This window comes from Vipera berus, assembly GCF_964194415.1.
Source record: "Vipera berus genome assembly, chromosome: 4".
In the NCBI taxonomy this organism is placed as follows: Eukaryota; Metazoa; Chordata; class Lepidosauria; order Squamata; family Viperidae; genus Vipera; species Vipera berus.
This window is the reverse complement of record NC_138206.1, coordinates 92130031-92154043: the sequence shown is the minus strand read 5'-3', so window position 1 is coordinate 92154043 and position 24013 is coordinate 92130031. Positions and strand designations below refer to the sequence as shown.

General features: G+C 35.8%; 1 protein-coding gene across 3 annotated transcripts in view; it reads right to left on the bottom strand.

Moving 5' to 3' along the window:
- Positions 1 to 3287: 3287 nt before the first annotated feature.
- Positions 3288 to 24013, bottom strand: part of RASA3 (RAS p21 protein activator 3) — a 152102-nt gene continuing 131376 nt past the window's right edge. For 2 of the 3 annotated variants that reach the window (XM_081326879.1, XM_081326880.1), the window contains 13 exons: positions 23240 to 23354; positions 22209 to 22283; positions 20811 to 20934; positions 18645 to 18751; positions 16728 to 16805; positions 15416 to 15493; positions 14194 to 14267; positions 13138 to 13244; positions 12844 to 12926; positions 12078 to 12286; positions 9834 to 9937; positions 7811 to 7994; positions 3288 to 5653 (listed from right to left, as the gene is read on the bottom strand). In XM_081326879.1, coding sequence (XP_081183005.1) covers positions 5578 to 5653; positions 7811 to 7994; positions 9834 to 9937; positions 12078 to 12286; positions 12844 to 12926; positions 13138 to 13244; positions 14194 to 14267; positions 15416 to 15493; positions 16728 to 16805; positions 18645 to 18751; positions 20811 to 20934; positions 22209 to 22283; positions 23240 to 23354 — 1414 coding nt within the window. In that variant the 3' untranslated portion in view covers positions 3288 to 5577. Of the gene's footprint in view, positions 5654 to 7810; positions 7995 to 9833; positions 9938 to 11700; positions 11791 to 12077; positions 12287 to 12843; positions 12927 to 13137; positions 13245 to 14193; positions 14268 to 15415; positions 15494 to 16727; positions 16806 to 18644; positions 18752 to 20810; positions 20935 to 22208; positions 22284 to 23239; positions 23355 to 24013 lie in introns of those variants that run through there. The other variant, XR_014026323.1, reaches the window with a different exon arrangement.

Below are 24013 nucleotides of genomic sequence, written 5' to 3'. Positions count from 1 at the left end.
TGACAAAGAACTAGCAGAATAAAATCAAAATATAACAGAATAAATTTCTACTAGAGGACTTTGGCATTCAATTAATTACTTATCATTGCTAACTATCTCCAATACCATTACTGATTTTTTAAAATACAGTATAAGCCATCTACATAATTTTGGGCTCTGTCATTAAATTCTTTGGCTTTCCCATTACTCTACAAAACACATAATTCAAAATTCAGCTACTGATACAGAAAGACCGTATTCCTAAAAAAAAGAGAGAGGAAATACTAAGAAAAAAAATGGAGAAAATGAAACAAAAGAAAAGATGCATATAAATTCATTTCACTAGATAAGTCAACTGGAAATAATGCAACAAAAATTGAGGAGGAAAAATTCACTTTACCATCTCCAATTTTTTTTTTACATAATTACTTCTGTGATTTTAAGCTATGAACATGTGTATGTGATATAGCACTTTTTGTATTCCTTTCTTATTTTTCAGACAAATAACAATCTAACAGCAGATTAAGTAAGGTTAAACCTTTTAGTTAGGTAGACTTAATTTTATACTGGTTTGTATTTATTGAGTCCAAAAATGGACTATCAAATAATTTAGTTGATTATGTCTGTAACTTTCAGATTAAATTTAGATAATCTGTTGTATTAATCCTTTGCAGTTATTTTTAGATACTGGAAGCTGAACACTTCATTATTTGATTATAGCTAGTCCTTGACTTATGACTACAACAGGGATCAGAATTTCCGTTGCTAAGCAAAGCAGTTAAGTGAATTTATGACCTTTTTTGCCATGGTTGTTAAGCAAATGACTGCAGTTGTTAAGTGATTCTGGCAGTTATTAAGCGAATTCAGTTTCCCTCAGACTTTGCTTGTCGGGATCCAGCTGGGAAGGCCATAAATGGTGATCACATGACCCCAAGTGTGGCAACTGTTGTAAATACAAGCTGGTTGCCCCAATTTTGATCATGTGGTCGTGAGGATGCTGTGAAGGCCAAAAGTGTGAGGACCAGTTATAAGTCAGTTTTTTCAGTGTCTTGTAACTTTGGTTGCTAAATTGGTTGTAAGTTGAGAAGTACTTATATTTACAAACGTAATGGCTGATTCCTAAATTCTATTATTTCATATTTTCTTCCTTACATTATTAAAGAATTACTTCTGAACAAATATAACTTCCTTTTTTTAAAAAAATGAGGGTTTTTTTGTTTATAAGTGAACCAATTTCACTGATAACCAAAGCTGTACTGATTCCCCCCCTCTGTTGTTTGAAAACAAAAGCAGGCTTTCTCCAAAGTGAATAAGAATTGATGGCAATTACAGCTGATTAAATGACTGATCAAAAAGATAAAGCTAATATCCCTTCTGCAATACAGACAGCCTTTGATGAAATGTTGCTGTAGCCCAGAGGTGTCAAACTCAATTTCATTGAGGGCCGCATCAGCATTGCAGTTACCCTCAGGGGGCTGGGTGGGTGTGGCCAGGGTGGGCACAGCCTACTGGGTGGGCATGGCCAGCTCTACATTGTTCGCGTCAAGGGTGCCTATAGGGCCCTGGGCAGGAGTGGGACAGATCTGAGGATCTCTGGCAGACGGAGATGGGACTGGGGCAAGTGCCAAGCATGGTCCACTGGAGGAGCCTCACTGTTCCTCTCAGACCATGCAGGGGGGGGGCTGGATGGTGGCGCAGAGGTCAAATACCTGGCCCGGCCCTCAAACACTTGCGGCACTAAGCCCAGCCCCACTTTCCCAAGGGTGCGCCCAGCTGCACTTATGTCCTCCTCAAGGCTGCTGCTGCTGTGCTTGCTCTCCTTAGCCAGGTTGCTCATGATGGGTACGAAGGCAAAGTCAAAAGGGAGACCCACTCCCTCTCCATGTGAAGAGACCTGGCTTCGTATCCAAAGCTTCCTTAGCAATAGGATGGGAGCCCCCCCCAAGATAGGCCAGGAGGAGGGGGCAAGGGGATGGTGAAAGGGCAGCAGGGAAGGTCTAAGGCAGGACTTCCCTCAGACCCTTCCTCTTCTTCCTTCCTTCCTTCCTTCCTAAGAGTGGTGGGAAAATATTTGAGATGAGGGAAGAACAACAGGCAAGAAATGCAGCTGGGGAAGTGTCATCCTTTGTGAGGAATGAAGAAATGTACCATCGCCTGGAAGTGGCCAGCACATGGCCCTCTCCTACTTCACCTATCTGGCTTGGTAGGTTCTGGGGTAGGGGATGCCATGAGCAGCATGAGTCAATGTTACCTGTGCAATGCTGCCCAGCCCCCAGCCTGCCCGGTTTTGGCAGGCAGTGGGGCGTTCTCCTCACAGTGCCGAGAGGCTGAGCCGGGTGGCATGAATCTGAAGAAAAGTGCAATGCTACCCAGCCCCTAGCCTTCCCGAAGTAGGCAGGGCCATGTGCTGGCCACTTCCAGGTGATGGTGCATTTCTTCATTCCTCACAGAGTGATACCTCCCTGTTGTGACTCAGGGCCAGCCTGTGGGTCCGACAGCCGGCTCTGATGTATCGGATGACTCAGATGAGGGGGAGGAGGGAGACGAACCGGCTGATGATGGTTTGGAGGCTTTGCAGAGCCCTCAGCCGGGGACCTCTTCTCAGCTGCGTGAGCCCGAGAGTGCGGAGGATGATGACCCACAGCTGGCCCTGTTCAAGGACGCCCGACGCAGGAGGCAGTCGAGCAGGAACAAACAAAGAAAGGCTGTGGGACTCCTCGGGAGGAGGCACAGGGAGACCACGCCCTGAGCTCTCAATAAAAGGAGTGTTTGGGGAGGGGCTGGTTGCTGAAAGCAACTCTTCCGCTTGAGAAGACAAGCTCTAGTGTTTTTGTTAATTGCGTAATAAATCTTGGCAGACGCCTTTTAGCCTTGAACGCTCTCCAGTCTCTTCTATCTGAATAGGGGTTTGCCTTATTACAAGGCCAGAAGAGGGCTGGTTCAGAACACTCCCCAGCACGCACCCAGGGAGCAGGGCTGACGTGGCAGGGGCTGGTCCCTCGCTGTTTCCAGATGGCCTTGTGGAGCTAAGACTGAATGCATTACAGCACAGATGGCCACCACAAAATTGTACATTGGCTCCTGCCCAGCCTGGGCCAGGGCCAAGGCAGCGGGGACCATTCCCTCACTGTTTCCAGGATGGCTTTGCGGGCCACATGAAACTACTTTGTGGGCCGCATCTGGCCCCCGGGCCTTGTGTTTGACATGTCTGCTGTAGCCACTGCCTATAAATAGCTTAAGAGTCAGCTTCCACCTTTTGAAAAGGTTTGTCAATATTTAGTTTGTAATGAATACACATAGGCTTTTCAGAAATAAAACACTTCTTTTAATTGGCAAATAGAACACACATTGCAGGTCATTAGTATTTTGTCAAAAGACTATTAAGTTACAAATACATTTTTTTTAAAAAAACTGGCAGTTTCAAATGGCAGTTCAGAGCACATGGTGCAGTTTTTCCCTAGCACTTCTGTTGGCAATTGATAGGATATAAATTCTCATCTTAGTTTCCTAATGTAACCTAACGCTAAGAACAACAAGAACCATTAAAAATAGACGCTGCATAAAAGATTTATCATTCTCTCCTTTGTATGGATTTGACTATGTGGGGCTGGTTTTGCAGACAACAGTTTTAATATTAGGATCTAAAGAAGCTTTGCATCAAGTTGAATGTTCATTAATTGTGGTCCAAGAGTAGTCTCATTTAGCCTGTAATTTATGTCACATTACTTTGACTTTTGTCAAAGCCCAACATGCAGTGATAGCTGCATATAGCTGATATAACCAATCAGTTATATTGGGTTGGATCCAGACAGTTTGGCATATCTAGGTTAACTGAAAAACAAAGAAGGCTTATGTTGGTCATAACAAACGTTCTAGCTATCAGTGGGGCTTAAAGTGCAACCAACTTGATCTGGGTCCAAACCATTTTATAATTTTATAGCACGCACACATACACATACCCTTGTCAGCCCCCAACAATATTTATTTGGATTCAGTGAGGTATGCTGCACATTCCATTTCACCTATTCAGGGGAATCTGTGGGAAGGGGATGTCAAAAAGTCAAGATTGTGATTGTGTGGTTGTCATCTTGATTTTTTTAAAAAAAAATCTTATGCTCTGCATCTACTCATAACATATTAACAAAGTACAGCTATATGTTAATGTGATGAAAACAACCCAAACTAAACATATCTTTCCTTGAAGCTGCATTATCTCAGTTCTTGAAATACTTCTTGTTTAAATGCTTATACTAGGGCGAGGAGAACAGGAACATGCAACATTCAGTATAAAGCTTCCATATCTTTCTGATAAGATCTCTTTACTGATATCTTGCTGCTAACCCCTTATCCTGCAACTTTAAGGGAGCATAACAAGTAAATATTACATTACAGCTCTGCCTTCTTCAGTCTATTTCATATGGAATGTTGTTTTCTTACATCGATAATACTTCTGTGTAGGTTGTGCAAACCATCTTGTAAAAAATATTTGTCTCCATTTCTTGCTGAAATGTATTAGTATGTAGTATGTTGCAGTCAACCTCGCTAGAGAAGAAATAGTTTTTTGTATCAGAGACTACTATAGCCATTCTTTGCTTTCCAAATTCCCTGAGGAAGAACCTGGTTGAGGTCACCTACAGTACTATATATTAAGTCAACTTTTCACTGATTAATTTTATCTCTGCTTTCATCTGTAAATGTCATAAAAAAACAAGTGTGTGCTCACTTCACTCATTAAGAAATTGCTTACAGTTGATTTTATTTCTTACATGGAAATATTACAGATGTAAGAAATGTATTGCATTTGAAATGGCCCTTAAATAGTAGAAAACCATTAATTCTGATAATCAAACCATTGTTTTTGCAACTACTGTATCAGCATTCTTGTAGTATACATACTTAAATTGTTTAAATATGTATTTATTCAGGTTTATAACGTTTTAAATTTATAGGAAAAAAATAGAAATTGATTGCCATAGTGGAAACAATTCTGTATCAAAAAATTCCAGGGAATACCATTAAATAGTAGACTTTCTCTTTAGAAGCCAGTTCTTAAACCAATAATATGCTGCTAATGCTAACAAAATACCCTGTTGTTCAGTCTTCTTAGGGTCAAGAGAAGCTCCAGTGAGGGGAGATTACATTTATAACCAACTGGGCTTCACTTCATTAAAAAGCAAATACTGCAAAGCTTTTCCTAATTGCTCTGTGGCATAATGCAAAGTAGCCCCTAGTCAGCCATCAAAAAATAGAAATCTAGAAAAAAGGCTCCCAGCCATGTAAAAGGAGTGTGGAAGTTGTCAATAGGAAGTCCACAGGCTTTGATCATTGAACTGATCACTAGATTCCAAGAAACCAGAGCAACACTTTTAAAAATGCAGAGCAACACATACAATGAAAACTACCTAGAAGGCAGAGTTCCTTCATCTGTTAACACCAGATGAGTAAAGTGCATAGCAACAATTGTAATAGTTCTTGGAGAGAGAGAAAACACTTAGCAAGCCTCAGCAAGCTTGACATTTGTTATGTACATCTTGCTACAGGTGGCTTTTCTCTTTCTTCACTCCTTCAGCTACACCATCTAATAACTTTCTTCAGACTTCAAATGGAATGAGCTGAGATTTCTGACTGTTGCCTTATGTAACTTTGGAAGCTCTTGTCACCAATGGGGTGTTCCCTAGAAAGTGAAAAGAAAGAAGAAAAAGTTGAAGGTAAGATTGACATGTTTATTCTTAATTTTCAGATAAAAAGAAAAATCCTCCACAAAAATATATTGACTGAAAATTTTGGCATGATATTGTGAGATGGACAGGTCTGTACAATACATCATTTAACATAATAATAATAAAGTTGGAAGGGACCTTGGAGGTCATCTAGTCCAACTCCCTGCTCAGGGAGGAAACCCTATACCATTTCGGACAAATGGCTGTCCAGTCTCTTCTTAAAAACGTCCAGTGTTGGAGCATTCGCAGCTTCTGGAGGCAGGTTATTCCACTGGTTAATTGTTCTAATTGTCAGGAAGTTTCTCCTTAGTTCTAGGTTGCTTCTCTCCTTGATTAGTTTCCATCCATTTCTTCTTGTCCTGCCTTTGGGCGCTTTGGAGAATAGCTTGACTCCCTCCTCTATGTGGCAGCCTCTGAGATATTGGAACACTGCTATCATGTCCCCCCTTGTCCTTCTCTTTGTTAAACAATATGATGGTTTAAAGAAATAAAAAATGCATAATGGAAACCCATGGAATATATATGGATATCTTTGTAAGCGACACAGATTGTACAGGTTAAAAAAAAGTCCAGAGATTTAGGGAATAATCACGCGATTGTCTAAATTAAGATTTGGCAAAATTAAAGCAAGAACGAGAAGAGACAGAGTATGTGATATGCCTGCATAGGAGATGCCTTATTACATTAAACAAATATGCTGATAGGAAGATTATATTTATCTTGTGACAGAAAATGACAATGACTGTTCTTGTAGTGAATGAGTGAAACTAATAGCTTTGTGCTGAAATTACAATTTACCTTTCTCAGTTAATGTGGCAGAAGAATTGGGCCATTAATCCATCTAACTGAATGTGCTGTAAATCAGGCATGTCAAACTGCTGGCCTGTGGGTCGAATGCATCACCAAAACCGTGCCCACCCCATTGCCGGCAATGGGGGAAAAGTCACGATACGTCACACGATGTCGCAAGTGTGACATGCCTACTGTAAATAAAATATCAGCTTCTTCTAGCATTTGGCAATCTTCTCCAGAACAAAATAGCCTGATATTTCACTGCTTGTCTATGCTCATTAGTACATATCATGGACTATTGCAAGAGAAAAGGGGGCTTGCCCAAGATTTTGTGATTTTTACTGACAGGGATAGTGGTGTTAGTTGTGGGGGTTATCACCAGTATTTGAACTGCTTTTGGGCATAAGGGTAATTTGTAGCTTGCAACTTTCAAGAATTTCCAGTAAGAATCTTTGCCAGTCATACCTGGAACTACCAATAGAAGAGAATATTTGTAACTCAGGATTGAACTGTTGGGGATTTGTTACCTAATTGGAGACATAATCAGTGTTACCTAGTTGGATAATGAAATGTCTGCAACAAAGTAACCAAGCTCAAAGAGCACCAAGGACTTCATGTACCTGGAACTTCATACATTTTCCTGTAATGCATAGACTCCAATATTGAGCTATAGCCTTCCACAAAAGATGTAAAAGGCTTCTCTTTGTCCAAGACAAGCTCATTTTTGCATGCAATATCTAGCAGCACAGATGCTTTAAGCCAGAGGTCCCCAACCTTTTGGGCAACAGGGATCAGTTCCGTGGAGAGAGGTTTTTCTGCGAACCGGAGGGTGCGTGATTTTGTGTGCTGCCTGTATCTCGTGGATGGGGCTTTGCTTGTTTGTGCAGCCCAGTTGCTGGCATGCCATGGCCCAGTACTGGTTCACGGCCTGGGGGTTGGGGACCCCTGCTTTAAGCGCTGCTGCTCTGATTATGTCAATGCAAAACTAGTGTACTATTAACTTCTTCCTCTCAATAAAATCATACCGCTAATTGTTAATGATTTGAAACTAGCCTGCAGAAAACTGCCATTCTAAAAATGAAAATCACTGGTATATGGTGTATGATGATGGAGGAGTGACAGGCTCAATGACACTGCCATTGAGGAACAGATGGTGGGAATATGCTACAAATATGAACAAGTGCTTTATGAGCAACAACTCAACCAAGGCAACAAATCTATCCCATTACAGGCCATTGAAAGCAAACTGAAACACAACCAACACTTTGCCGGGGAGCCAAATGCTGTTTCAATAGTGCTTGAGATCATACTATACTTACTGGCTTCCGTATTTTGTCTTCTTGAACTTATCCCTCTTGTACTGGGCATGCTCCTGTTCTAAGGTTTTAACATTTGCTATAATATGTTTTAGTGTCTTATAAGTCTCTTGAGGATCATCAATGACAAAAGTTGAATATTCTTCTTGTTCTGGCCCATCATACACTGATTTGCTGCCACAAGCCTCTGTCGAAAGAGATTTCAAAAAAGAAAGATTAATAAGTTGTGAGGCTAATAATGATTACACATGATCAGGATTCAGTTAATACTGTATCCTGAGAATGACAAGACAATCTTAAGAATAAAATTGAATAAGAGATAATACATCAGAGTAGTTTGACCATATAAAGAATCCTGTAAGATCAGATTGTTCATTTGAAAATTCAGTGAGAATCAACTTTAGAAGCTTTCAAGCTGGGCATGGAAATAACAGTATTCATAAGGACACTGCTAATGAGTTACTTTCCATTACTGATATTAGCTAAAGATTTATTTTACAAGGTATTTGTCCTTTTTATTATATTATTATAAGACATACATAATGCATTATATATTTCTCTCCTTTTAAAGCTACCTAAGCTAGTGACCATTATTAGCAATATGAATTCCTGCATCCTATATCAGCCTTACTCAACCTGGTGCCCTCTTGATGCGTTGGACTTCAAATTTTAAATAATTTGATGAGCACCAGGAAGGTATCCTGGGACTTCAAGACCAATACATTTTGAGGCCATCAGACAGAGAAAACTGTTTTGCAGGTGGCTTAGATGGAAAACTGTGTGTTGCAAAAGAATCTATTAGTGCAAAATATACAACATGCCTAAGAATCTGATTTACTATAAAAATCTAGAAAATTGTAGCATCCTATAGATATACTTTTGCATAGCTGAGTTATGGCTTACTCAGAGAAGGAAGGACTTTCTCCCACTATTATATTAGATTATTCACTTTGTGTAGCCTTACCCATACCTCCATTTGGACAAATTAAAATCTCATAAATCACATTTATAATCTCTTTACCGAATTATAATCTCTTTATCAAATAAGAGATGGGAAAACTCCTTGTTTTAGGACTGCGAAATGAAAAGCAGTGAGGTTTCGTTCTTTAGCTCTGGTAATGGACCTGATCCGAAAGTCACCACTCTCAAGAGCTGCTATCTGCACTGAGGGTAAAGCTTCAACCAACTGGAAAGGGACAACTCGCTGTAGCCAATTCACCACGGCCAACTCGTCACAGGACAACTTGCTGTGTGACAATTCAATTTAATTATTTAAAATAATTTTTAAAATATTTTAATGTTTGTCATTCACATTTCATTTTGTCCTTTCTTTGGCATCCTTTCTTTAATGATTTTATTCCACCGTTTCTTCAATATTAGTGTAATTCTTGCCCGCAGTGAGTTGGCCATGGCGAGTTGGCTGCAGTGAGTTGTTGTAGACCTTCTGCCAATACTAGTAGAAATGGTACAAATGGTAGTCATTATGAAAGGAATGTGTGCAGTGAGAGTGGGGGATCCTGAGCAATGCTTTAAAAACTTATCTCTTGAAGAACCCGATAAAGAGGCCCACCCTCTCTGCAACTGTAATTTTTTTTAAAAAAGAAAACATTCAAAACATTCAGGTAATCAGATGATTAACTTCCATACTAATATTTCCATAAGGAAAAAAAAATACAAGTCCCAACGCAAAGATCTAAAAGTGTCTTTTAGAGGTGTCCCCAGGATCCAGCGCTTTCATTAGAATGATGGGAAAAAACTTTCTGCTATATATATGTGCAATGTCACAATGCCTGTATGATGAAAACAGCAGAGTTTGTATTGCTTTGGTACATTATTTTCCTCATTTGTTCTCCTTGCCCTCCTTTTCCCATTTTGTAAAAAAGTGACTTATTCAGAATAGGGGAATAAATGAGAGAGAATGTTCAGAAATGGAAGAAAAGTCCATTATTTTGTAAGAAGTCCCTTAAAATTAATTTTATATAAAATGAGTTCCATAGACAAAACAATAACTCATTTGCATACCCACCTTGCATTTTCTCCAGTTTGGTCATATACAGATTGAATAGGGAGTAGATGCGTTCTGTTTCTCTATCTCCATCGATGTCTAACTGTATATTTGCTGGTAGACCCCTACACAATCATTTAAATATTGTCAAGAAATTTTGAAACTCTATATTTCATTTATGGGTTGAAAAGGGTTTTAATAAAGAGAACAAGTCTTCACAATCGAATCATTTTCATTACAGATTGATAATACATTTTTAATAAACTGATGTGTGAGATAAACAAATTCTCAGGAACAAAATAACACAAAGGAGGAGGTATTCCAAATAAGAACCATAACATCTGTATAAAGTAAAGAAAGCATTCTACTGCCTGCAGTGTATTTCAGCCAATCAGGCTGCGGTTATTAAATGTGTGAGTAAAAAACAAAATCTTGAGTGAGTAAAATCTTCGCCTGACAATGAAAACCAAAATTAATTATCTGTCTGTCTGTCCGTCCATCCATCCATCATCTATCATATTTATCTATCCAGCCATCACCTACCTCTAATCTATCTATCTATCTATCTATCTATCTATCTATCTATCTATCTATCTATCTATCTATCTATCTATCTATCTATCTATCTATCTATCTATCTATCTATCTATCTAATCTATCCATCCATCCATCCATCCATCCATCCATCCATCAAATTTTTGAAACAGCCCATCTCCCTTACTGAGAAACTCTGGGCAGTATACAAGTAAAAAAATATTATAACAAAAAAACAGTATATGAAATTTACAATTTAAAAAGGGAAGAATGGATTAAAAATTAATATTAAAAGTTTACAGGTTAATCATATTTGCACTAGTTATCTTCCAGGATAAAGGCATTCCAAAGCCAGAGTGCCCCAAAAGGAAGGACTTTTGTTTTCCAACCATGAGCACTGCTGTCAACTCCCCAAGGCAGACCAGATGAGAAAACCAATGCTATGCAAGCTAATACTGCTATTAATATAAATCTATTTTAACAGAATCTGAATGTGCTTCTCTCCTCCCTCCCTTTATCATCCTTAGAGCTAAGGAGGGTTTTGTCTGTAACATTTTCTTGGGTTATAGTTCTGGTCCAGATTTCTTTTATCTGACTCTTGTCTTCGTAGTGGCTCTTCTCCTCCTGTTTTCCAAGGTTCTTCCTTACCTCCATTATTCTTGCAGATTTTAATACTTCAACAGTTGAAGCCAGGAAGGATGTTCTCTGAACCTATCAAGACTCCTAACTCATTAAGGACCTTATTTATTACTAAAATTTTGAAGAAAGTTGTTTCCTTTCGGATCACTGTAATATGGATTCTAAAAGATGTTTCGGACAGAAACCTTGATGCCATGCTCTGTATAAGCTCTTCCAAATCTCATTCAGGAATGATTCCATGTAAAATGCACTGCATTAGCATGAAATAATCATAGCACTGAGCCACATGGCTGACCCATCCATGTCCAGGAAAAGTCACAGCTAACAGAGCAACTGGAACTCAAATTCATTCTAAGCTACTAATCAACTTTATACCTTCAGAATATGCACACTAAGAACACTGATTATGGGATGACTTGAATTAACACAAATGTGCATATGAATTAGCGCATACTAATAAAACATTTATTTTGCATTTGGATGATGCACAATTGTGTTGGGGATATGATTGGTTTTCTTTTTTCTTTGGTTTTTTTTTTGAAAAAGCATATCCTTTTATAGGATAGAGAAACAGGAACTCTTCTTTTAAAGATGGGGGCCTGCTGCATGCACTTGTGGTAAAAACTACAGTATACATAAAAACATCCAAATCCCTTTCCTAGCTAACCTAGGATATTCATAATAAATAAAATGATTTCTAACATAACCTACTTACTTAATAATTTCAGCTATAATTCTAGTCTTGTCAGAATACATCTTCTAAGCCTGTTCCATATTAAAAAGTTACTGGCTTCTAGAAGGAAAACTGGATAGAGAAGAAAAACTAAGTAGTGTTTAATGCATATTGTCAGACCTGCCCGGTATATAAATAAAATAAATAATAATAATAATAATAATAATAATAATAATAATAATAATAATAATAATAATAATAATAATAATAATAATAATAATTATTATTATTATTATTATTATTATTATTATTATTATTATTATTATCCACAGCATCAGGTCTCATTCTTTCATTATCCACAGGGATATGTCTTATCATCAAATATTTAAAGCAAAATTTAAAACAGGAGGCGTCCTTACCCAGTGCAAGGAGTGCAACCAGGAGCATTATCTGTTATAGCTTTGCAGCACAGCCAGTGCCCATTAAGATATGCAGAAGGATGGTAGACAGTGAGCCGTTTCTTGTTACACTGGCTAACTTTGGTGAGGATATCAATCCAGTCCTTGGCCTCAACACAATTATTGGCCTGAATGTAGAGCACTCTTTCAGGCTGAATCACTTGGAACATCTTAAAGGGAGAGAGGGAAAAACAACTGATTATTAACATGTAAAAAAGGTAAAGGTTCCCCCGCACAAGCGTGCTAGTCATTTCCGACACTAGGGGCCGATGGAGCAATACTTAAAACATAATGTTTTAGGGAAAAAACTGTTAGAATATGAATTTTTATTATTGGGTTGCTTAGTGGCTGGCTCCTCACATCCAGAACCGTTTGATATGAACTGTGTAGCAATTTGCAGACTATAAAGTATATTACAAGACAAGGCTGTGTGAGAGTGTATGTGTGTATGTGTATATTACATATTACAAATAACTCAAGGTAGCAAATATATCTAATAGTCTTTCCTCCTATTTTCCCCACAACCACAATCCTGTGAGTTGGGCTGGTCTGAGAAAGAGTGACTGGCCAAAGTCACTTAGCTACCTTTCATGACTAAGATGGGATCTGAATTTACGTTCTCCCAATTTCTAGCACGATACCTTAATCACTAGACCAAACTGGCTCCTACAAGAAACAAGTGTATAGTAGGGGTTGTATGTAATAGTTAAGAAGTGAAACTACTTACATTTTTCATTTTGAAAGATTCTTCTTCCAACTTTTCTACTGCCAGAATGTTTTCAATTGGAATGCTGCATAATGGATGATCACCTACGGTGGATAATTACAAGAAAAAACGGTTTTTCAAACTCCTTGTGTATACAAACATATGTACGTGTTTATGTCACAATTGCATTGTCATTATATTCTGTACCACCTAAATTATTAATCACCAATTGTGGTTTTGGGGGTTTTGATTAATTTTCTCCTGGAAAATAGTGTATTAATGTTTAAATTAAAAGGAAAAGAAAAACTTTAATACCTTTGCTTTTCTGATAGGTAAATTCATGATTACTGAGCCGAAACCATCTCTTCTTGAAGTTCTTCATGCCAAATCTTTTCCTGCCTTGTGCCCTTTTGATCATAAACCTATTGCAAAAAAAGTCCACAGCAGTTTTACATACATATATACTCAGCCTGGTCCTTATCAGAAATTGTGCTCTTCTTATAAAGTGACCAGTCTTGAGAAATCCCTAAAGGTTGTGAAACTCTGCACTACAGAAATCATGATCAAATCATAATATAGCTGCATCCTCATAAGAAACTACACATTTCAGTTAAGGAGGCATTAGAGAGATAGTGTCATGTTGATATTTCTTAAACTCAAACTGCACAGCCAGCACCTAAGCCCAGGAAAAGGCATGTGTTCTTTAAGAGGCACCAACAAGGACAGCAAGTAGACCAATATCAGCCATGAGGTATCTTTTTCTCCTATTCATATACATTAATACGTTTAGGAACTTGTAGCTGAATAGTCAAAGTTGGTAATTGAGGTGCTTAATAAAAGAGCACATATATTATATAACAGAAAGCTATAGCTAAGTGTCATCTGTCTTTACTATCTTATCCCCATGAAATATTATTAACTTTCTTTACAATCATTTAAGCATCTTTAACACACCAGGCCAAGCAAAGACAAAAAAAAAACCAGGCAGAAGGAAAATACAGTTGAGAAGTTCATTTTTTGTTAAAAAGGAATGTTAGAAAGTCAGTATTTTTGCTTTTTTCAGTCGGTAGAAATACTTTTTAAAAGAAAGCAACGAAGTTTGAGATGACAGGTATATGTTATGGATCTGATTAAAATTAATTGCATTTAGAAGCAGGTACCCCTTTTATCTTAAACTTAATTATATTTCATGTTTTTGGTACTTGGGAAATATTTCTGATGGGGAAAAAGCTGGTGTTTTCAATAATAATCCAATAGTCTAAAAACTTAAAAGTAATTATCTGCACTTCTTTTGATTCATTTTTTAAAATTTCCACATCCCAGCCTTTAACACATATTAATCAGCACAACATAACACTGATATAAACTCACCCTTCTTTAAGTAGTATTGGTTGTTCTATAATTTTGTGATCTCTCCTTCCAGAGGATGAAATCAAATCCAAGAACTTGGAAGAAAGAATGAATAGATATGAAATAAACATTTAACATAGATGTCATCTAATTCTTACTTGTTGGAGCAAGTAAGTTCAAGTTTTAAAACACTGATTTATTTATTTATTTATTTATAGAAACAGAAAGAAAGGCATTAATTAATTAATTCCTCAGGTACAAATAAATTATATTAACTATCTTGTGCTTAACCATATTATGGGTCTGCATATGCATCTGAAACTCTTTTAGGAATACAAAATACATTATATCTATTTCTTCTCTTTCTCCTGAGGCTTAGTTTTGATATTTTATTGCAGTTGCAATAAACTTAAATAGACTTAAATCAGTCTATTTCAATCTGTGCCCTTCAAACATGTGGGAATCCAGCTATTATAAATTCCAGCCTATATAATAATTTTTATCTACATTGGTTAAGAATTAAAAGAACTGCAGTCCAATAGGTATGAAGGGCAATAATTAATTAAAAACGAATGAAAGGCATGAGCTTCTTGTCAATGAATTCTGCATAGGAGATGCAGACATTTTGATAGTGTATTGTCAAATATATTCTTCACAAATGTCTTATTAATCCATATGGTAGATGGCTGATCAGTATGGGAATGACATCAAGAAAAAAAATATATAACCTTCCCCATTCCAATGTTCCCCAGAGGCACTGATAGCATAATCTTTATTATATTTCAATGTTGGATAAATGGTTGTTAATTCTGTATTTTATAATATTTTATAGATTTATAGTATTTTATAAATCTAGAAGTAACAGAAAGTCGATATATAGTCTAAAGTTGTATTTTTTTATACTTAAGCTACTCCAAATATGAAAAAAAACCATCCAACCTTTCCTGTTTGAGAATCTTTATAATGATCACACTATTGCACTATTTCATGTTGTTTATTGCAACTCTAAAGATATCTATTGAAGGAAACTTTAAATCAGTACCACAAAACACATTCAGTGGCCAAAAGATTTATTTCCATTATTATTTTTACTTCTAATTAATTATTTAGAATATAATGCATGTAATTCATAAATTCATGAAATTCATAAAGCATTTATTTTAAAAAATGAATAATAAATAATAATTTATGGAACTGGCTGGCATTCCCCCCAAACACACAAAGCATTGTTTCCAATACTTACATTTTTTACTGCATCTGCATATTTTTGCTCATTAAAGTAGTCATAAAATATAGCCATATATGATTCCTTGAAACTGGCCTGCAAAAAAAAATCATCACCATTTTGATCATTAAACTTGAGATCAAAATACAGAAAAATATAAGATTCATTAACTTGTGGACAAATAATTTTCAGTGGCAGAAAAGGTTTAAAAAACTCTCCCTAATTGTGACCTACGGCTAGAAATAATTCAGGAGTATTAGTTCATAGGACACGTGCCTCACAAACTTTAAGCTCTAGGGGAGAAATGCTGAGTGAATAATGTGAATCATCTCTCAGGTTTTTGGGTTTTTTTGCTGGTTTAGAAAAACTACTGGATCACAATTCATATAGTCTTAAGACTTGCATTATTATTGTTTCCCACTCTTTTCTTCCCAAACCTGGCAAAAACATGCATTTATTCAGATTATACTGTAGTAAAAAAAAAGTTTCCACAGTAGCTTACTCTTATTATCTGTTCACAGTTGGCCTTTAATCACATCAGTTTTTTCTCAAGAACCTAAGATGTCATAATGTATCAATGTAGTATTAAGTGCACATTCAAGCAGTATGGCCTTTTGCAATTAATAGAGTGAAATACACCAATTTTCTAAGTGCCATCTAAGATTTTTTGATATGGCACCCAGTGTGCTAATAACTCCTGGGACATCATGGTCAGTTTATGCCAGAATATTTCAATTTTCAGATCTTGATACTTTGTGATCTTCTCCAATTCTTTGTCTTCTATTCTACTATCCCAATATTGCCACATCAATTATCCATAATTTCTTATTTTCAGCCACAGTTTAATCTGGTGTGTTATGAGCCAAGACATTATCAGTCTGTATTAGGAAATCTCACAATATTTTAACCTGCTCATTTTTATTACTTTCTGGATTCTATGTTCCCACCAATTTTCATTACTGGTACGTGATAATTTTTACAGATGTTCTAGTGAATCATTTTGATAATTATACTATGTAATTGTTTATTAGCGGATTGTGTGATCTTTTTGCATGAACTGAATATGATCTGTTTCTTTTGCTTTTTTGCACAATATGCACTTTGAATCATTTGATGATTTTTAACTGCTATTATTTTTCATCCCTTTAAATATATATATATATTTGGGTCAACTCAAGATGGTCAGCATACCTAAACAGTCTTCTATTAATCTATTTTGCCTCATTCAGTGCCACTTTAAGGTTGGGTTTAATTTAAAAAGTGCAAATACAATCATGATTCAGGACACTGAAAAAAGTTCTGTAATGAAAAAAAACTATGAAATACTTACAGACTTAGACTTTGATAAACTTCCCAAGGTTTGTACGGTTTTAGAGATCAGCGTCAAAGTTCTTGAAGTTTGTGGATCCTATACAAAGGAGAAAAGCACCATGTTATAATTTGTGTGTGGGAAACCATAAACACTAGATTCTGGTTTACATTTATTAAAATATTTTCTTACTCTGTATGTAAAGTTTAAGTAAATTTAAGTGGGAAGAAATTTTAAGGACTTTTGCCAGGATTCTCCAGCTACTCTGCTTAGTTTATTTTCATTAAAAAAAAGGTGACTGCCTGGAGGAAGATCTGCTCTCCGCAAGATTCTGATGGATGTTCGCATCCTTTTGAATCTTACGTCTATTCATTTAAAAAACCCATTCTGAAGAAGAAAACATGATTACTAGGCTCTAAGTGTTACTTTGTCAAAAAACTGACTAAAGTGTTGGCGTATAATACATAAGGATAGGTAACAATTCGCAATTGGTTTTAGAAGGTATTTGGGGACTTGTAAGGACATCTAGGATTTATAAGTTGCTCTCATACAACTGACAATCAAAGAACATGATGACATGAAAGAAAAAAAGCACAGAGCAGGCAGGTTGGGCCTGTTGCGGGTCTCATTTAGCCAAGGAATGGCGGCTGTTGGGAATTAAGAGACAAGCCTTCTCTGCTGCAGCTCCTGCCCTCTTGAACATTCTTTCTTCAGGTATCAAGATTAGCCCAACCCTGTTGCCTTTCACAAGAGTATGAAGATTTGGTTGTGTGCCTAGGCCTGGGGTCCCCAGTATGGCCTCATTTCCTGACTGTATTAACAACCATAGCGACAGTTTTATAGTACCATATAGTTATTTTGTATTATTTAAATTGTTTTATTTTACGATGTATGCCACCCAGAGTCACTTGTTGAGATCAGTGGCTATAGAAATCAAAAATAATAAAATAAAATAATAAAGCAGCATGCGAAACAATGAATACAAATTCAGGTCTACTATTTTGTAAAGAAAAGATAGCTCATATCTTACACAGTTTTTTTAAAAAAACCAAGTTCCTCTAATAGTCTGTCTCATCTACAAATATGAAGGCAATAATTAAGGCAGTGGTTAAGGAAAATTTATTATTTTCCAAATTGACCAATATTTTCTTTATTTTTTGTTAGACAGGAAAAAACCTAAAGAAACAGGACTCTCTTAATGGCTGCCCCAAAATTCCTATTTAGTTTCCTTTGTAAGAGCCAACATTGCAGAATTAAATAAATATATTATTTACAGAACCAGGCTGAAAATAATTTTGTGCTAAAAATTATTCAGTCTGGAGAAAAATTCAAATTGCCAATTTGGAAGTAGAACTTTTTTTTTACTAAGAATACAAAGTAATATGCACATTTACAGAATTCCACAACTTGAATTTATGCTTTCAAAATTTTTCTTTTTCAACAGCAACTTGCTGCACATTAATAAGATATATTTGAATTGGAAGGAATTTTAGAACTAAATTCTTGCATATAAAGAAACAAACAAAAAATTATTTCTTCAGGTATGCAGATGAACAAGCTAATTTTCCTTTTAACTCTTGATTTTTCAACATTTTTGGCACTCACCCTTTTTATTTCTGCTGCTGGAAAAGTTGTCAATCTTATGGTAAACATTTCTTTTTCACATTTATCACCCTTTAGGAATGCCCATATATATGACATTTGGTACAAAGTGTAAACATTCATATTAATCTATTGTGTAAGATATTGTACATACTTAAGTATTGTCCATTTCAGCATTTGAATTGTAAAAAAAGTGATACAAATTATAACTTGTTACTAGCCAGATAAAATCTAAAATCCAAACAATGAAAAAGAGCAGCAGTAAAAAAGACACAGGGCTTCAAAGCAGAAGACCTTCTGGGCTCGTCATTGACCTCCAGAAGCTGAAGTACTTACTGGGTGATGTGGTGTAAGATGAAAAAGGTTTGGAGAAAGAATTGCAGGAGCAAAGAATCTCAGAAAAATAAAGCTGCTTACTGCTGTGTACCTCACATCTGGGTCATCTATAATTTTAAAACAGAATACAAATGATCATGTTTTGATTCTACTCTCCAAATGATTCAGACGACCCCAAAAAGGAAAGAGTGATAGATGAAAACATCTTATTCAGCCCAGGGGAAAATGTTAAGATGAACAATTGCTGGTAAAAAGATGGAGGGCTATCTGCAACTTGCTATTCAAATTCAGGTTTGTCAAAATAAGAGGAAACATCTGTATATAAGAGATGCATCTGCCCATGAAAACAAGAGATGAAGATGCTGAGAGCAATCTAAAAATAAGCTGAATACAGTGGCAATGGATAATTAAGAATTTTAGGTGGTAAAATAAGAAGAGTGAGGGTCAACAATATCCTTAATGACCAATATTTGAACATCTATTCTGATCACGTCTGTGGAAGTAACTGCAATTCATAATTTTCCTCTGCAGCCAAGGATATGCAGCTATCATAAGTGAATGCATATTTTAATCTCCAAAATGAAGATATTTAGCAGTCTGGATAAAAATAAGGATAGCAAAAAAACACAAAACATAAAGGAAAGAACATAATCTTCCTCCTTCAACAGTAGCTTAAAGTCATACGGAATATTTTTCATTTTCAGTGTGATGATGATATGATTTCTGTACTCCCTTTATAATTTTAGAACAATTATAAAGCAATTATAGATGTATTTACTGACTTCCCACAATCTTTCAGCTGAGATAATCTTTTCTCAGCTACATTCAGTTTAGAATTTACAATACTAGTAATGTCTTTTATGGCTTTTATATTATCTCAAAATTAGCCATCATCTCTTTCTTAATAGCTATCAAATTGCCCAAGTGGAAGACAATTGTTGTTAATGTTTATTTATTTGGGTCATTGATTAGCATAAGAATTAAAACTATAAAATTTTATAAGCCTCCCATTTGAAGTGTCATACTGACAACTAATGATTAAGTCTTCTTCTGTCATCAAAACACCCTGTAATAACATGGTACAATACTAGCAATTAGTTAAGAGCTATCAAGATCTGTCCAACCTTTGGACAAATTTATTCCTCCTTGATTAGTTCCTAGTAAAAATCCTTCCAGGGATATCTTTAATATTATTCACTTACCTTATTTGCTCACTGCCCCTTTTTTACTTTCCTCAGTGCACAGTTATTTGGATGAAAATGAGGAGAAAACCAATAGTCATCTAACAATAGTGTCATATTTATTAGAAGTTCAATATAAATAAATAATAAATAAATAATAAATAATAATATGCTTCCTGGATTTCTTTTTCCAGACCTTTTTTTCATCTTTTCTTTTTCCTTATGGAGTCCTGGTGGCCCAGGGGTTAGAATGCAGTACTGCAGGCTAACTCTGCTCATAATCTGGACTTTGATCCTGATGGGCTTCAAAGTTGATTCAGCCTTCCATCCTTCCAAGGTCAGTAAAATGACGATCCAGATTGTTGGGGGCAATAGGCGGACATTGTAAATGGCCCAGAGAGTGCTATAAAGCACTATAGAGTTGTATATAAGTCTAAGTGCTATTGCTATTTCTATTATCATGAGTACTAATTCTGAAGCTATATTTTCAATACTGTTTATGTATTTATAGTTTTTCGACTGTTAATTGACTTAGCAAAATAAGATTTAAGGGAAAAAACATCCCTTATAGGGATGTGAAAACATTGAGTACCTTTTTAAAATTTGATCTTCACCTGATAATCAAGTATAACTACTTTAAATATGTAATAATGTTGAGCTCCTACTGTATGTATATGAATATTAATTTTGACCATGATAGTACTGTTCTGCTAATTAATTTCTGAGCTTTCAAATATAAGATAGACCCATATATTATTAAAGTTTATACAAAATATATTATCTAAATAAGGTTGTGTAAACACACTACTGTAGCTTACAAATAAGATAGAGAAAGTACATGTATATACAAATGTATACACATATCAGGAACATGTAGTAAAATGGTTTCACAACTGCAATGGTGATTAATTCTAAGAATGTACAAATAGATAATGTTCCAATTAGGTTAAACAGAAAAGCAAAAAATGTTTTAATTCTAGGTTACCTTGGAAACGTATAGCTGCTGATTCCCTCAATGAAAAAAAGATATCACACATCACTGTAGGACAACTGACCCCAGATTTTGTAATAACTGTGAAAATCCGATCTACGTACTGCCTAAGATTTTCCTAGGATGAAAGTGAAGAGCATAAAACATTAATTCCAAAATAATTTCAGACCTTTAAAACATTGAACAAGATACATTTTAATTAATTTTCATATTAATGGAATTTGATTATCATACTCAATGCCATTACTTTAATACCATATTACCTACTTATACTGGTATTTTTCAAAACACCACTTGTAAATATTTTTTCTAAAGGCTGAGGAAAATAAATAATAAATTGGTGATAGACTTGAGGTTTTTTCCAGGTTCACAGTATTTAACATCGTCAATTCAGTTTGGGAAATATTTTTTTCTGAAAACCTTTGGAGTTATTATAAGCCAGTGTATGCAAGGGTTTATTTGATTAAAACAACACTTATGTAAGTTCTTGATAGCCTCAATTAAAAATAGCTTCATAATCCAGAAAAACATTTCTGTCATTCCACGTATCTTAGTAAGTTTTCATTTAGGGTCGTCCCAGCTTCTGCCAACCTAGCAGTCCGAAAGCACGTAAAAACGCAAGTAGAAAAATAGGGACCACTACGGTGGGAAGGTAACAGTGTTCCGTGCGCCTTTGGCGTCTAGTCATGCTGGCCACATGACCACGGAGACGTCCTCGGACAAGCGCTGGCTCTTCGGCTTTGAAACGGAGATGAGCACCGGCCCCTAGAGTCGGAAACGACTAGCATGCATGTGCAGGGGAACCTTTACCTTTTTATATGAAAGATTAAAAAATTCAAAATGAAACGAAGTATAAGAAAAAAAACAGGCTTTGTTTCAGATATTTTAAAACACATTTCAGTGAGAATCCATATACTTCTGACTGAATTTACAACAGATTATAGCAGAATTGGAAGAGACCTTTGAGATCTTTTAGTCCAACTCCTGTTCAGGCAGGAGACCCTATATTATTTCAGATAAATGGTTGTCCAATCTCTTCTTAAAAACCTCCAGTGTTGGAGCACCCACAATTTCTGAAGACAAGCTGTTCCACTGATTAATTGCTCTAATTAACAGTAAATTTCTCTTATTCAAAAACTATTTTTCTCCTTTTGTTTTGTATTGAAATCTGGTAATATGTGAAACAATCTTTATGAAATATGAAAAACATCTGGACATTGGGATCAGTATCACTCTGTTGCAGAGAAGAGTAGCAAATTCATATGCTGATTATATTCCTACTGAAAACAATTATCTATTCCCATCTAGCTTACAACTGGTAGCATATTTCAAGAAGCAATCATTTTCATAAGTGAAAAACTGACTTTCTCCCCTACCAGCTGAACTACCTACCCTATTATTTTCCAAATTTTCAGCATCTTTCAACTTCACAGGATCAATTTCACAAGGTTTATGGAGCTGGCAGATCTGAGAGAAATAGGAAAGAGAATATATATTTGATATCAGTGTAGTGAATTACTTACCAGTAGGATTTGACATGTCTCAATTTTTAGATGGAATTTGTCCTACTGCAGTTGTTTTATAGAAATGAACTATCTGAAAACAATGTTCTTGCTTGCGTTCAAGTTTTATTTCTTATTATTTTGGCAATGACACTAATCATTTTTTCCTGGAGTGAGAAGTTTACAAACCCACTGCAAATCTAATTTCCAGTACTGGCTAAAATGTAAATTCTATCCTTAACTGTGTTTAGTGACATTGCTAATGTGATGCATATGATGATTAAGGAAAATGAAATAAGGAGACAAATATTTAGGCTATAGAGAAAAGGTTCTCATTTGGAAATAAATGGTCCGCAAAAAGAAATGCAGTCATAGTTTTTAAACTGTTTCTCCAGTTTATTTATTTATTTAGTTAGTTATTCTATATATTAAAATTTATTAGCCATTCATTTCCAATGGACTCCAACGTTATCAATATCCTATCAAAGGAATACTTAAGGGAAAAAAATCTCATTGTTTTGAATAAGACAAAATATGACATGGTGTTGCAAACTTTAATTTTTTTTAAAAAATAGCATAGATTATTGGCTAGCCATGACATTATCAACTCAGGAAAATGCTGAATCAACTAAAGGAAATATGTGGTTTGCTTATTTCTATCATTGGAAAAAAGACAAGACAACTGCAATATGGAGATAACAAGTATTTCCACAAATTTAAGGGAAAAAAACACTTTTCTGGATCTAAAAATAGGCAGCTATTTACACCAATTGCGTCTTTTGTATGTAGATTAAATTCTTTTTTAGAAACAAGGGTTTATGTCTGTAACATACTGTTTATATGTTCTTGACTTGGTACATTGTTGATGGTCAAACAACCATAACAAGATATTGCATACTCTGCTAATAAAGGTGAGCTCACCTCATCAATAATAGGTTTCAGTGTGACTTGAAGATAATGCTTCCCTGCTAGTTTCATGGTTTCATCAATGCACTTGGAGGTTAATGAGTTTCCCCTAAAAATGGTGTTTGGATCTCTGAAAACAAACATTTTTTAAATCATTTAGTCTTCTTATAACAAACTTTTAAGAAAATAATTGCAGGACTTACAGGAATATAAGGCCTATTAAAAAGGACTAATCATAGTGTAAAGACCAATAATGGTTATCAGCCTCAGACTTCTGAAAGGAAGGAGGCCATCATAGTTTGCTGGACACTGATTGCTCTTGGGCAGCCAATCAATTGGCATCTCCATAAAAAGTTTAATGTGGGTATTGCAAGGCATGTGAAAAACCTATCAGCAACAAACATTTCAAAGATTTCTGGAACATCCCATTTCTTCTCTGTGCCATCCTATCTTCCTGTTCTAATGGACTTGTTTGAACTAGTACCAGACAAAATTGGAGTCAAATCACATCTGGAGCATTACAAAACAATTGAAACGAACTCACTGGCATGGTCCTAAAAAGAAACGGAATAGTAGGTTGTGCATATATTTAGCACTGATCTTTTCAACACCCATCAGAGCATCTTGCAGTGCAAAACAATGCCTCTCTGGCATTAAGATCTGCAGGAGAGATCTTCTTGAAATGCCCCATTGTCACAGGCTTACTATCATATGGGAGAGTTTTCTCCTACAAAGTCTCAAGGTATAGAAGGCACCGTGCAACATGTGTGCTCTCCAGACCCTCAGCTT